The sequence below is a fragment of the Furipterus horrens genome, unplaced genomic scaffold (assembly GCF_987537825.1).
Source record: "Furipterus horrens unplaced genomic scaffold, mFurHor1.1.pri manual_scaffold_2, whole genome shotgun sequence".
NCBI lineage: Eukaryota > Metazoa > Chordata > Mammalia > Chiroptera > Furipteridae > Furipterus > Furipterus horrens.
Genome location: NW_028327172.1, coordinates 133,200,339 through 133,216,314, shown reverse-complemented (window position 1 = coordinate 133,216,314; position 15,976 = coordinate 133,200,339). Strand labels below are relative to the sequence as shown.

Sequence of the window (15,976 nt, the reverse complement as noted above, 5' to 3'; positions counted from 1 at the left end):
ACTTCATCCTTATACTGATAGGTAATTGAAAAAGGCATTATTTTAATACCCTCTTCAGATAATTGTGGTTCTTTGATATTACACCAAAAGTAGACAAATGGTAAGTTTCTTCAAAATTAGCTAAGAATTTGGATTCTGACCCATATCAAGGACTTTTTTATATAAAATCCTTCGATATATTCTGCTTTACATCTATTCTGATCTATTCTGCTCATAGATCTTCTGCCTATGCATGATTTTGTAACATCTTGCCTTTGTAAGCTTATGGTTTGCTGAGTTAAGCAGATATTCTCTATATTGATATATTTTATTACATGATATAAATAAAATCACATTCATTAATATTATTCCTGGCTTATCAAAAAAGCCTTTAAGTTTTGGACACCGTCAAGGTCACAGTGATAGATAACATGTTTCCTACCATTCTAATCTTCACTTGAGTGATGGAATTTTATCATAGGTGATAAATACTGTCATTGTTTTCCTTAAAGTACGAGACTTGCTTTGTTCAGTTTGAGAAAATGTCCAATATGCAAGTCCGAATTATCAATTGCACAAGTGATTTTTTTTAGACAATGATCCTACTTCATTATGTAGCAGAAGTGCTTTGTATGTTTCATTTTTTATTTCATCACACCAAATATTTAAAGGCTCTGTACTTGAGGGTTGATTTTTGGTAAAACTGTACTGTATTGAGACGTAAGAGAAGCTGGCCTCTTTGTTTTCCTGCAGGTGCATAGTGCTGAGGAGTCCAGTGACCACTACTGCATAAGTAATGTACTTAGCCTTTATTTATGCTTGGATTCTAGTAACTTTCCTCACCATTGCTGTAGTACCTCTAGTGCAGAGTGTGTGCACAGTGAAACTGGGGCACATAACATATTAGTAGTAGTATGAAAATAAGTTTGACCTTGCAGAATCCCTGAAAAGGTCTAAGAACTCTTAGAAGTTCATGAAACACATTTTGAGAACTGATGTTCTAGGCTTAAGATTTTTGTAGGTGTGTTCAGTGAAACTGAGACATGAAAGGAAAAGATAATCAGTTATAGATCAGACCATGGACTGTGGCCTGGAGTCCTTTCACTTTCTTTCTATATATCTGCTCTTTCTGAAGGATACCACATGGTTTGTCAACTTATTAATTTGAAATATGACAATCACCTGCTACATAGGCAAAAAGAGCAATTTATGATACCGAAATAACATTTTGGAAGTGAAGAACTGTAGCTTGGAACACTGGATAGTACAAAGGATTCAGGGACCAGAGTTCTAGTCCTGTCTGTACTCATGAGGCTTATTAAGTTCTGGGAATGTCACCAAACCTTTCTAATTCTCAGGCTTCTTACCTCTACGATGAGATTAATGTTATTTGCTCACATCTTTCTCAGGGTGGTTTTGATATTCAGATGATACAATCAGTTCCTTATCCCGGGTAATATCTTCTTCATCTTTACATCTGTAAAGCTGTACTTGGTGTGTGGTAGATGTTTATTGAGTTAATGAATGAACTTAAAAAAAAAACTTTATTATGAAAATTTTAAACATACACAAAAAGCAGAATTGTATGATGAGCCCTTGTCTGCCCCTTCCCCTAATATTTTTGTAATTCTAGAAAATAAGAATGTTTTTATATAAACAAAATGACACCCCCCAAATTAAAATTATGTCCTTAATATCATGATATAGTCCTTTCTCATACAGACATCTCCAATTGAATTAAAATGTAGACATATATGTGATTTATAGTTTGCTCAAATCAAATCCACACAAAGTGCAGTCATTGCATTTGTTTATTATGACTCTTGGTTTCATTTAATTGAGAACACTTTTATTTCTCAAGCTTCACCCCTTTTCGTTGCCATTAACTTGTTGGAGAAACTGGGCCTAGTTTTGTAAAACTTCTCAGTGTTTGATTGTTTCCCTGTGGCATTATTTAGCTTATCCCTCTATTCCCTCCATTTCTGATAACTGGAAGTCAGATCTAAGTGTTTGATTCAATTTATATTTACCTTTTTGGCAAGGATGCTGTACTGATAGTGCTGTGCACTTCTTACATGCATCGCATAGGAGGTACATAATGTTTTGTTAATGCCAGGCTTGATGAGTGTGTTTCAGTATGTGTAGCCTGATCTTTCCGTTGCTCGCCATGAACCTTTCATGTGTTGGTCTTAGCATCCATTGATGGTCATTGCCTGAGTGAATGAGCTTTGGACTATGAAGTGCTAAATACCTGAGTGGGGTGGTACTGAGGTACTATTATAATTACTACTAATAAAGTAGGGCAATATCTTTATTTGAGCAGAGTCATCAATGAAATAAGAGTTGTAGAAAGTAACAAGCCTCCAAATTAAGGACTGTAGATTTAATAGTGAGGATAATTTTGTATATGGTATAGAAGACCTAATGTTTTTTCCCCCATCATAGGAGATTTAGAGCTTGCCTCTTAACATCAAGGCATATTAAAAATGCCTTTAAACTTCCTTTTTTGGGGGGTATTTTCTTTTTTATCCTCACCTGAGGACACTTTTTCATTGCTTTTGGAGAGAGAAAGGGAGAGAGGGTTTAGAGAGAGGGAAAGGAAGTGAGAAAGAGAGGGAGAGAAACATTGATATAAAAGAACATTGGTGTGCCTCTTGTATACCTCAACCAGGAATTGAACCCACGGCCTTCCTTTTTTCGGGAGTACACCCAACCAATTGAGCCACACCAGCCAGGGCAAACTTTGTTTTTAATAAAAAGACTCCCTGAAATCATTCTATGTCTAGATTACTTTAAGACTTGATTGATATAATTTTCAGAATTACTAAAATACAATTAATTGATACAGTAAGATTCCAGATCACGAAAAGAATTTGGACACACCCTTGAAGCTCTCTTGGTAATGAGATTTCAGATGTTAACTATAGATACCATAATTTTTGTGTCATCACTTCCGTTAGAAATAATTAAAGCATTCCATTTTATGTGGTTCATAAGAAATCCATTTATAGAGAGATTATCATTGAACTCAAATATTGGGAAATTAAAACAGTGTGAACATTTAGAAAATGTTGGTTACTTTGCTGTGGACATGCCTGTTAAAATGATAATACAAGAAAAATATGTACAATACTTCAAATTTAGACTAGGGATTGAGGGCAGGTGGCGTGTTCAGGAAATCAGTAACTATGGAACCAGAAATACTTTGCCAATTTCTTGAAAAACTGAAGGAATGTATTCCAGTTGTTGACTAGGGGACATGAAATTTTATTCAAGGATACATTATTAACTTGTTTCTTTCTTCAATAGGAAAATAAAAAATATTTCAAGCGTAGTGAACTTGCCAAAAAAGAAGAGGAAGCATATTTTGAAAGATGTGGCTACCAGGTATGAATTCCTGCTTTTATGTTTAATTGCCTATTTCTGAGTTTAAATTTGTATAGCTGTTGTTAAAATGACAAAATGATTGATCTCTGTTCAATTTATCAATGTTATACATTAGCCTGTAAGTGAGAAGCCACCTGGAGAGGTATGAGTTTTTGTTTTCTTTTTTTTTTCCTTTTTTATCTTGAATTCAGGAAAACGCATGCATGACTTTTGGCTTGGAATGGTTTGGCCTTCTGTGGACAGCATGAAGTGGCTTGAGATCAAAGCTTGATTTTATTTTATTTTTTAAGTCCTGGATCTGATGCTGCCTCATTTTCATTTCCCCATTACTCCTCTCCTTACCTCTCCCAATAAAAGTGTATTTTTAAAGGGCTAAAAACATTTTATTCATTCAACAACAATGGTATTAGCAGTGATATTTTCCCTACTTTCTCCTGAATATTTTAAGCCATTGCTTTTATATTTGCATTGTTAACAATTCCTTTTGGCCCTAAGTACCTCTGCCTGAAGTATAGTGTCCCATAACATTTATGTGCTTTTTGTAATAAGAAACCACATTTCAAATACTGCTCAGTCTCTTGGATAGAAAATGTGATATTGAAATATTTGTTAGAACCAAAAGAGTTGTCTGGAAGACTCTATATTATCTTTGTGATTACCTAGAATAACGTACTGGGTTTTTTATTGGGAGGGGTTAATGGTTATGAGATGAAGTTATGTTTAAATTAAACAGACTCTTTATCTGTTTTAGCAATCTCCCTAACCAAATTTCAGAGACTCTGAAATACTTTTGCCAAACCATAAATTTGAAATAAACTTTTGCTTGTGAAACACCAATATAAAACAGTCCTCTTGTGCATGTCATGTTGAAAGTTCTGGCAATTAATTTATCTGGCATAGCGTTTCTAGAGGGAAGCATGAGTAATGCAGATGGTATGTATATTCATTTGATTTCATTTTGCAGTGTTTGGAGAGGGCGAGTTTTAAAAGATGTCATATTTCTGATAGGTTTCTAAAACATGAAAGTTTATATTGGTATTTCGATATTTTCCATGAACATATTGATTTCATTTACTTCTAATTTAGGAAATTAAAATGTTTTGTGTAAATAACCATAGAATAGATACCCAAAAAGAAGAAGTCTCATGTTTTGCTTGCCCAATATTGTCTAACTCCAGCTCGATTTGGAATAATAATTACTTACCCTGGGTTTCCTCTTCTGACTTGTTGCTTTCCCATATCCCTAAATTTGAACCTTTCAACGTTTTTGACAAAGTAGGAAAATAATTTTTGAAAATGGTGGTATTTTTGCTTTGGGTAGATTGCTTCAGTGATATTGGCAGTACTTTCCCACTCATATAGAGGAAAGCACTGAAACAAAATAATTACTGTAAAGGTGTTGCTTATCATGTTGAATCCAGTTGCCATTCCATAATTAAAACTACTTTTCACCTTAAGAGTTTTGAAGAAATGACCTGTTTTTTAAAAAATATTTGTTTGTTTTGTTTTGTTTATTTATTTATTTTTAGAGAGAGGGGAAAGGAGAAAGAGAGGGAGAGAAACATCACTGTGTGATTGCCTCTCACTCGCGCCCCAACTGGGGACCTGACGTGCAACCTAGTCATGTGCCCTGACTAGGAATCAAACCAGTGACACTTGGCTTGCAGGCCGACGCTCAATCCACTGAGCCACAGCAGCCAGGGCTGAAATGACCTATTTTTATGCTTAAAAAGAAAGCACAGATTGTTCTTTCTAAACATTTTTAATATTTCCTTCTTGGTAGTAATGAAAATACAACATGTATTACTTTTATTCCTTTATAGTTACTAGTTCCCATTTTTTAGGACTTGATGCTGATTTGGTTTGTAAAAATATGATAGTTTTTATCTCAATTTTCTTTTATACTATTATTACTGATAAACCTATTAACCATACAATATAAATCGTTAAGTTATATAATTTTAATCATATAGCCTTTCTCAATTGAATGTGAGTTTTTCCTTAATGTTGATCATCTTCTATATATTTTTTGATCTTACTACTTTTGGCATTTTATATATGTCTTATGGTCATTTGGGAAACCATGTTTCAATATCGTTTTACAGACCACACAGTGGGGCTTATAATTTGCTGAACTCAGTTTTCCCAAACTGTGACTTGGGCGGCAGACTCAAGAAAATATATGAAGAGATTTTTTTTTTTCCTCTGCAGGTTCCTATCAACAAGTATGTCCACTCTTTTCTTTGTGTGATATGAGTAGAGAGGTGCTGTTTTTCATTATCTTCTCACAAGGATTGTAGCTCTGTTGGTGGGCAAGTTCTGTATAGCACTGGAAATTTTTCTACATGTCCAACAGTGGTTTCTGTGCACTTGGAGTACTGCCTTTTAAAAATTAGGGTAGGGGAAAGCTGGATCTCGAGGCTTCACTGGTTTCTGTTAGAAAGCAGTTCTTTGACCTTCATTTTAAACCTAGAGCAAGGATCAGACAACCCTGTAAGATGATTCTGTCAAAGAGGAGAAGCAGGTTGATTGTTTTTCAAGAAAAGAGTAAAATTCTTTACAGTTGGGGGAGAAAGTGAGTCTCAGTTTCAGCTCTTTTAAAGTTTTGATTTTGGAAACTATTACACTTATGTCCCTCTTCGGTATCAAGAAGGCTCTCTCCAATGTGCATGCTTTCTATTTATGCAGTCCCTGAAATGGACAAGTTTGATAAGTTCTTGAAAGCTGGACATTAATTATGAACTCTTTCCTTGGAGGAACATTTAGAAGACCTTCAATATTTAAAACATATTTACCTTTGTTGGACAGTAATCTAATAGAATTATTAATGCTAACTACTTTAAAATCTGAATTTCATTTCTTTTTTTGCTATTATAGATACAGCCCAAAGAGGAAGACCAGAAACCATTAACTTCATCGAATCCAGTATTAGACCTTGAACTGGCAGAGGAAAAGTTACCCATGACTCTTTCGAGGCAAGAGGTAAGTTTATTTAGAGTATTTAGTGCATAAAGAAGACTCTGCACAGCATTTACATTTATCTCTAGTTTTATGTCATTATTTCCCATAAGAAAGGACTTACTGAACTCAATTATTGTGCCACCAGCCAGTTTTCTTCATGAAGTTCTAAATTCTCTCTGCTTTTCTTGATAGTATTATAGTAAACTTTTAAAAGTATCTATCATTCTAAACTTTTAAAAACTAAGCACATTGATTTAAATGTATATATTCTAAATAATTATACTGAAATTTATATACCTAAATCATTTGTGTAAATGATTTTAAATTACGTACTGTTTTGTAACTTACTTTCTCTTAATACATCTTTCTAGGGCAAAATGTAGAGACATTTTAGAAATCAATTCTTTGTTAATGGTCATTTAGATTGCCTCAGTATTTCCCTATTCTAAATCAGACTAAGAGGAGTCGCCTCCTATAGACGTAATTCCATGCATAATAATGTATGATTTTTTCTATTGGAAAATTTCCTACAAGTGTGATTTCTGGAGTGTATGTACTAAAGATTAAAGTCTCTGTACATTTCCAACACTTTTTATGCATAATACTACAGGGCTTTATATTAGTTACACCTGTTTATATTCCCACCTGTAGTGTTTGTCCATGCCCTGATCAACATCAGCTATTATTTTCTTTAAAAAAACATTTTTTAAGCTGTCCATGTGAGCTACGGTGGGGGGACTAGTTGATTAAAGTGACATCCCATACACCAAAAAGGCTGCAGGTTCAATTCCAGGCATATACCTATGTTGAAGGTTAGATCCCCGGTTGGGGTACGTGTGGGAGGCAACCGATTGATGTCTCCCCGTCAAGTCAATAAAAACCATTCAATAAATAATAAATGAAATCAATAAACATATCCTCAGATGAGGGTATTTATATGATACAAAGAATTCAAACGATTCAAAAGGTACAAAACAAAAATGAACTTTGAACAAAAGGAAACTAAGAGGAAACGATGGCTGCCTCTGGAAGCTGTTATGTGAAAATTAGAGGAAGGTATTTTAAATACTTAGCTTGAAGAGAGGAGTATTAGAGACTTTTAAAAGCATCCATTGACAGCAGCTCTAGTTTGAAAAGGAATTTAGTATTCTCTGTGCTTTCATAAAGTAGAGCTAAGATAATGCGGTAGAATTTTAAGGTCGGTAGATTTTAGTTTATTTTGAGAAGCAAAACATATCCCAAAATGGGATGGGCTGTTTCATGAAGAGACATGATTCCTGTCATTTGTCAGACAGCGATCTGACAGAGGTGTTTTTGAGGTCATTTGTGCATTGATTAGAGGAAGCAATAGATAACCTCTCAAGTTTTTTGTTTTTTGTTTTTTTTAATACCAAGCTTCAGTTAATCCATTGGGAGCCCCACTGGTGATTTCCTAATGTGTTCCCAGGTAGAGCTCTTTGAACTTAAAAAAATTTTTGGATCAACCTTTAATTATAATTTTTGTTTCTCCTTCTATGAAATGTAGCATGGATATAGTGTATAAAACACATATGTTCAATATAATGGGTAATTTTAAAACAAACACCCATATAACCATCATCCAAGTCAAGAAATGCGGAGTACCATCAGCCCCTCAAAAGCCTTGCATGTGCCGTGTCTTGATCATACTCACTTCTCTTCTGAGGGACAAATGTTTGGTTTAAATGTAGTATTGCCACTGACTATGGCTGTGGTCACTGAGTTATCAGCTGGCTCCAAACTTTATTTTCCTTCTTTACATAAATATTACCACTCACTCCCATCTGAATATTTTTCTTATGTATTATACTACATAGATTGGTACTTCCCTGAAACATCCAAAGGACCTAAACCATTAGGGTTATTTAAGGTGTGACAATGACTTAATATATTTGTTCATGGAAAATTAAAGGAAAACAAACACAACTTTTTCGTTGACATTTCAAAATAAGTGTTTGGTCACCTAAAATAGAAATTACTATTACTAATAACATAAGGAATTACTACTATTTTTTTTTTTTTAAATAGGTTATCAGAAGATTGAGAGAAAGAGGAGAACCAATAAGACTATTTGGAGAAACTGATTATGACGCTTTTCAACGTTTAAGAAAAATAGAGATTCTCACTCCAGAAGTTAACAAGGTAAGAGGGTCAGCATAAAGCTGGAAGAATATCACTGTGACACATAAACTAAAATAGTACGAAGTTTGATGGAATTTGAGCAATTGCATTATTATAGGGAAAAATGGAAAAATTTCCAAGATTACTCACTGCGGGTGAATGTGAGTTTGTTTGTTTGTTTGTTTTTAAAGCCCATATCTTAAGCATACAGTTCAGTGCATTTTGACAAATGCATGTAAGTTTGCAACCACTACCTTGTGAGGATATAAACATTTTCATCATCCAATAAAGTTCACCTGTGCCCTCTTCATGTCCAATCCCATATTCTTCCTTTTCCCCTCCCAGGCAATTACCTTTTTAAATTCTATCACCATAGATTAATTTTACTCGTCTTACTTTTTCTTATTGATAAAGTCATAGTGTCTGACTTGCTTTGACTGGCATAATATATTTTAGATTCTTCCATGTTATTGGAGATATCAGTAGCTAATGGTATTCAGTCATATAAATATACCACAATATGTTTTCAACTTTCGGCCATTATGAATAAAACTGCCATGAACATTCTTATACGAAAATATTTCTTGAACCTGTTATTTCACCTGGAAGTGGACTTGCTGAATATTAAGAGCAAATGTATGCTTCACTTTTTAAGAAATGCCAAATATTTCCAAATGCCATCAGTATGTTATTAATCTTTTAAATTTTAACCATTTTCTTGTATGTGTAATAATAAGTCATCATGATCTTATTCACATTTCCCAGATATCTAAAGATAGTGAGCGTTTTTTGGTGGACTTACTGGCTATATTTTTCTCTGTGCAGTGTGTGTTTAAGTCTCTTGTTTATGTTTTAATTGGGTTGTCTTTCTTTTTATTTTTGAATTGTACGGGTTCTTTATGTATTCTAAATATAAGTCATTTGTGAGATACACACATACATATTTTCTGACTATTTTCTAGTCTGTGGCTTACTGATTCTCTCACTGGTGTCTTTTGAGGAGGACAGTTTTAAATTTTGATGAACTCTGCTTTATCAGGATTTGGTTTTGTGGTTATTGCTTTTGGTGTAATTTTTTCCTATCCCAAGGTCTTGAAGAGATTTTCGTCTAAAAGATTACTAAGTTTTAGCTTTTACATTTAGGGCTTTGATATTGTTTTATGGCTCAGCTTATGATCTGTTTTGGTGACTATTCCTTGGGCTCTTGAAAAGAATACATTTTATGCTTGGATGAATGTCAGTTACAGTAGTGTTGTTCAGATAGTCTGTGGCGCCTTATTAACATCCACTTATTCTATTAATTCCTTGGAAACAGGTATGGTTATATATGGCCATGTAACAAACCACCCAAAATTTAGTAGCTTAAAACAATTTATTATTGTAAAATCATTTTGGTCATGTGTGACTAAAACCATTCTGAAACCTAGTAACTTAAGATAACTTATTATAATCTCTCACAGTTCTGTGGCTTGATTAAGCTAAACTGGGCAGTTTTTGGCTTGGGTTCTTGCAGGTGATTGCAGTCAGGTGAGTGGCTTGGTCATCTGAAGGCTCCACTGTACCAGTCTTCTAATTTAGTATAATACCTTGAAGGTTCATTCATGTTGTAAAAAAAGAATTTCCTTTTTTCTCAGGCTGAAATATATTCCATTGTATATATGAACCCCTATTTGTTTATCCATTCATCCTTGATGGATGTTTGGGTTGTTACTACTTTTTGTCTATTGTGAATAAAGCTAATGAACATGGATGTACAAATACCTATTTTAGTCCCTCCTTTCACTTCTTTTGCATGTATACCCAGAAGTGGAATTGCTGAATCATTTGATTATACTATGTTTAACTTTTTTCCCCCAAAGCGTAAATGAATTTAAAAATTTTTTCATTTATACAATTAATGTTAATAACAACTTGTCTTTATTTTAGGTACTTTCAAACACTTGCTTATCCTAAATTCTTGGAATGGGTTAGTGGTTTTTATAATGCTTCATTTCACCAACATTTATTCCTCTTCTATATCCTAAGTCATTTTCCTTATTAAAAGATACAGTGAAATAATGCTGTGAACTACTAAGTTTTTATCTGATTTAATTTTTTACTACTCATGTTTTATTACTTTAAAAATCCTCTAGCTTTTAATATTAATTTGTTACAACCTGCTCTTGTTCAAGCCTGTGTCAAAAATACATAATTTCTTATTTGTACATTTTAAAAAATTAGGTATAATTGACATGTAACATTGTATTGGTTTCAGGTGTACAACATCATTATTCACTATTTGTATGTATTGCAAAATGATCACCACTGAAAAATCTAGTTAACATCCATCACCATACATAGCTTCAATTTCTTTTCTTTTGATGAGACCTGTTAAGTGTTACTCTCGTAGCACCCTTCAGATTTGCAACACAAAGTATAGCCACCATGATGAACATCACGTACTTATGAATAGTTTATTTTAATACTGGAACAGTCTATTTTAAGTCAATAACAACTTAAGTTTGCACACATTCTAAAGCTCTACATTTTTACTTTACTCGTCCATGTTTTATGTTTTTTTAAAATATATTTCATTGATTATGCTATTTCAGTTATCCAAGTTTTTCCCCCTTTGCCACCGTTCACCAGGTACCTCCCACTCCCTTCAGCAATCCCCACCCCTTAGTTTATGTCCATGGGTTGTGCATGTAAGTTCTTTGACTGCTCCATTTCCTAAACTGTTAACATCCCCCATCTATTCTGAACCTACCAATTTGTAATTTTTAATCCTTGTACGTTTACCCTATTTTCGCCCTTCCCCCTCCCAGCTGATAAACCTCCAAATGATCTCCATATCTGTGATTCTGTTTCTGTTCTGTTTGTTTGCTTAGTTTGTTTTTTAATTTCAGTGTTGATAGTTGAGAATTTATTGCCATATTAATGTTCATAGTTTTGAGCTTCTCTTTCTTAAATGCGTCCCTTTAACATTTCATATAAGGGCGTGGTGATGATGAACTCCTTTAGCTTTACCTTGTCTGGGAAGCACTTTATCTGTCCTTCCATTCTAAATGATAGCTTTGCTGGATGGAGTAATCCTGGATGATGAAGGTCCTTGCTTTTCATCACTTTGAATACTTCCTGTCAGTCCCTTCTAGCGTGCAGAGTTTCTTTGAGAAATCAGCTGACAGTGTTACAGGAATTCCTTTGTAGGTAACTGTCTGCTTTTCTCTTGCTGCTCTTAAGATTCTCTTTTTCTCTTTAACCTGTGGCATTTTAATTATGATGTGTCTTGGTATGGTCCTCTTTGGGTCCATCTTGTTTGGCATTCTCTGTGCTTCCTGGACTGGTATGTCTATTTCCTTCACCACATTAGGGAAGTTTTCTTTCATTATTTTTTTCAAGTATGTTTTCAGTTTCTTACTCTTTCTCTTCTCCTCCCAGAACCCCTATGATTTGAATGTTGGTATGTTTGAAGTTGTCCCAGAGGCTCCTTAGCCTATCCTCATTTTTTTAGTCTTTTTTATTCTTCCTGTTCGATTGAATTTTTTTTTCTTCTTCTTTATGTTCCAAATCATTGATTTGACTGTTGGATTCATCCACTCCACTGTTGGTTCCCTGTAACTTTTTCTTTATTTCACTTAGGGTAACCTTCATTTCTGCCTGGGTCTCTTTTATGTTGTTGAAGTACCCAATGAGTTCCTTCAGCATCCTAATAACCAGTGTTTTGAACTCCGAATCTGACAGATTGCTTGTCTCCAGTTCATTTAGTTCTTTTTCTGGAGTTTTGTTCTGTTCTTTCACTTAGGCCATATTTCTTTGTCTCCACATTTTGGCAGCTTTTCTGTGTTTGTTTCTATGTATTAGGTAGAGCTACTTTTCCTGTCTTAGTAGCATGGCCTATTGTAGAAAAGCATACCTGTAAGTTGACTGAGGTGGAGCCTTAGGTAATCGCCAGGGTGGGGAAACCATGTGAATCAGGTTGATGGTGTCTCCAAAATGGTGTTGCTTCTGTGTGGCTCTGTGTGGTGGAGAGCTCTGAGCTGGGACAACACCACTGCCTGGCCTTTGGTGTTTTGTCCAGGAGGAAGCTGTCTCCCAGCACTTGCCCTCATACCAGATGCTTCAATTTCTCCCCATGTACCACTGGTGCCCTTGCAGCTATTGCCCTGGAGCTGAAGCCCAGAGAGAGTGTCTTTTGTGTAATTTCTAAGTCTGCTGTGGGTCCTTTAAGAAGAGACTCCTGAAAATCCTGCAGTTTCTTTCACCGCCGCAACCTGTACTGGCTTTTATAGATAGAAGTTATGGGGACATATCTTCTTGGCACTTGAACCCTGGACTGGTTGATCTGGTGTGCAGCTAGGATACCTCGCTCCCAAAGTATCCCTCTTGATTCTTATCCGCCACACATGGGTGCGGGACTACCCATTTTGCGTCTCCATACCTCTACACATCTCAGCGTCTTTGTCCCCTTCCACCTGTCTGGATAAATGTGGCTTAACTCCTTGGTTGTCAGACTTCCATACAGATTGATTTTCTGATGGTTCTGGGTGATACTTGTTTTGTAGTCTAGTTGTAATTTTTGCTGTTGTTGTGCGAGGAGGCGAGCCCTGTATATCTATGCCTTCATCTTGACCAGAAGCCATTGTGTTTTTGATGTCACATTTTACATCTTTTTATCTTGAGTTTCCTTTAACTGATTATTGTTGTTATAAGTATTTTTACTACTTTTGTCTTAACCTTCATATTACCTTTACGTGTGATTAAGTCATCACCTTTACAATATATGTATCTCTACCAGTGAGATTTATACTTTCATATCATTTTCTTGTTACTGATTTGAGCCCTTTTTTTTTTCTTCAGTTAAATAAAAACTCCCTTTAACATTTCTTGTAAGGCCAGTTGAGTGGTGCTGAAGTCTTTTAGCTTTTGTTTATCTGGAAAACTCTTTATCTTTTCTTCGATTCTGAATTATAATTTTGCCAGGTAGAGTATTGTTGGTTGGAAGTTTTTTTGTTTCAGTACTTTGAGTATATTGTGCCACTCCCTTCTGGCCTGCCAAGTTCCTGCTGAAAAATGTGTTGTCTTATGCAGTTTCATTGTACAATACATAACAACTTGTTTTTCTCTTGCTCCTTTAAAGAATTTCTCCTTATCTTTAATTTTTGACATTTTAATTACAGTGTGTCTTGGTGTGGGTATGTTTAACTCTGAGGTGTTTCTGTGGTGTTTTCCGCAGCAGCCCCACCATTTTACATTTCCGGTAATGCCCACGGGTTCCATTTCTCCATATCCTAGCCACCACTTGTTATTTTCTGGGCTTTTGTTATGTTTTGTTTTGTTTTTTGATAAAGCCATCCTTGGGTGTGAACTGATATTTCATTGTGGTTTAGATTTCTTGTCTATACTTACTAGTGATGTTGAACATCTTTTCATTTGCTTATTGGCTGTTTGCATATCTCATTTTATCCAAGTCCTTTGCCCATTTTTAATCATGTTGGTGGTTTTTGTTGTTGTAGGAGTTTCCGTATATTCTGGATACCAATCTTTATCAGATACATGATTTGCAATTATCTTTCCCCTTTCCATGGGTTATCTTTTCACTCTACTGATAGTGTCTTTAATGCATAAAAGTTTTTAATTTTGATGAAGTTCAACTTACCTACTTTGTTGTTGTTGCCTGTGCTTATGGAGTTCTGTACAAGAAATCAGTCCCAGATCCAATGTAATGAAGCTTTCCCCCTGTTTTCTTCTAAGTTTTATAGTTTTTGCTCTTACATTTAGGTCTGTGATCCCTTTGGAGTTAATTTTTGTATATGGTATAAGGTAAGGATCCAGCTTAAGGCTTCCATTTTTATTAAATGGTCACAAACTGAATATGAATAGAATGTGGGATTTGCTGGTGTTAGAAATTTATTGATATGGCCTAGGATATAGAGGAGACACTAGTTGTATACAGTGGGCGTTTCTGAATGTGTTTGGATTCAGAATCATCTTCAGTTGGTTCTCAATGGCAAGTACAGATGGGAGGTAGAAAGTGCAGTTTACCTACTCCACCATCTTGACTGGTAGTTTGAGATGAACTCTGCTTATTAGTAGTGAAAAATCAAGTGAGGCATCAGTGACAATTCATACTAGATGTAATTTTTCACCTTTCTCAGGGATTGAGGAATGATCTGAAAGCAGCTTTGGATAAGATTGATCAGCAATACCTCAATGAACTTGTGGGTGGTCAGGAACCTGGAGAGGAAGACACACAGAATGATTTGAAAGTTCATGAAGAAAACACCACAATTGAAGAGTTAGAGGTAACGTGTACAGCCACCTTTCCTCCTCCCCTGTCACACTTTTCATTCCCTGAAGCAAATGGCTGAGTTTATCACATTGCTCAGTTCAGAGAACACTGTTGTCCTTGGTCATTTGACAGAGGTCCTTCTTTCATTTCATGCTTTCATTTCTTAACTTCCTTCTTTGTCATTGTCCACTCACATTCCCCAACTTCCTGCCTTCAAAAGTAGTCGTTCTGATATGTTTGTTATGCACTGTTTTGTTTTTGGTGGTTTTCTAAAATTAGTAGTGTTTGGGGAGCCTGTGTTTTTGATTTTCATAAATGGTGTTGTGCTATGAAATTCTTCTTTCTGCTTTTGACTTTTCCTTTATATACTTTGAACTGTGTGTTTAATATCCACCCTTGATGCCTATGTACATCTAAATGAAGTACGTTTCATACCCTGTGGCATTCACTGCTGCTTGCTTTTGTTCTTTTGTAATGATGGGCCACTATGTTGCTTCCAGTTCCCTATTATCACAAACAGCTTTGTGGTGAATAATCTTGTACATTACCCCCGTGGACTCAGAAGTGGGATTCCTGGGTTTATATGTAGTTAATTTGTCTAAGTACAATCAAACCTTGGTTCTTGTACAATTTGGTTCTCGACCAAGTTGTTCACCAAATAAATGTCTCAGCTGTCTAACAAAACTTTTGGTCTGACTCTTTACCTGATGACCCTTTCATGCTGATACCTATATGATCAATCATGCTTCTCTCAGGCAACAAACAAAGATTAGGTTTTCAAGAAATCACTTCTCAGACAGTTTTCCAGAATGAATTAAGTTCGAGAACCGAGGTTCAACTGTACTGCTAAGTTGCTCTCCAGATGTCTGTACCAGTCTGTGCCCCACCCGCAGGGTGTGTCTCACGTTTTCTACTCCCTGTCAACACTGGGCAGACTTGTGCTTTCTCATTTTTGTCAGTGTGTTGAATATGAAATGATAATGTAATCTCAATTTAGAACAGTGTTGTATTATCCAAATATCTAGCTCAAGCAAACAATATGGCTTAGTTTAAAGCTCTTAATACTTAATAAAATGTGAAGTGTTATTTTCTCTTTTCCTTTTTCCTTGTTCTTGCACATGTTGGTATCATAGTTGAGGAGGATGTCCCTTCACCCCAACACCTATCTATGGACTCTAAATTTTATTGGAATCATTGGTGTGAGCAACCATTCCTAGCATTCTTTTTTTTTTTTTTTTC

The 15,976-nt window shown here is 35.2% G+C and overlaps 1 protein-coding gene across 2 annotated transcripts in view; it reads left to right on the top strand.

Annotated features, from left to right (window-relative positions):
• Positions 1–15,976, top strand: part of LOC150019528 (pre-mRNA-splicing factor 18) — a 37,842-nt gene that overhangs the window by 8,186 nt on the left and 13,680 nt on the right. The window contains exons 2-6 of one of the 2 annotated variants that reach the window (XM_090266470.1): positions 3,289–3,366; positions 3,482–3,508; positions 6,244–6,348; positions 8,374–8,487; positions 14,604–14,750. In XM_090266470.1, coding sequence (XP_090122596.1) covers positions 3,289–3,366; positions 3,482–3,508; positions 6,244–6,348; positions 8,374–8,487; positions 14,604–14,750 — 471 coding nt within the window. The remainder of the gene's footprint in view (positions 1–3,288; positions 3,367–3,481; positions 3,509–6,243; positions 6,349–8,373; positions 8,488–14,603; positions 14,751–15,976) is intronic. The other variant, XM_090266471.1, reaches the window with a different exon arrangement.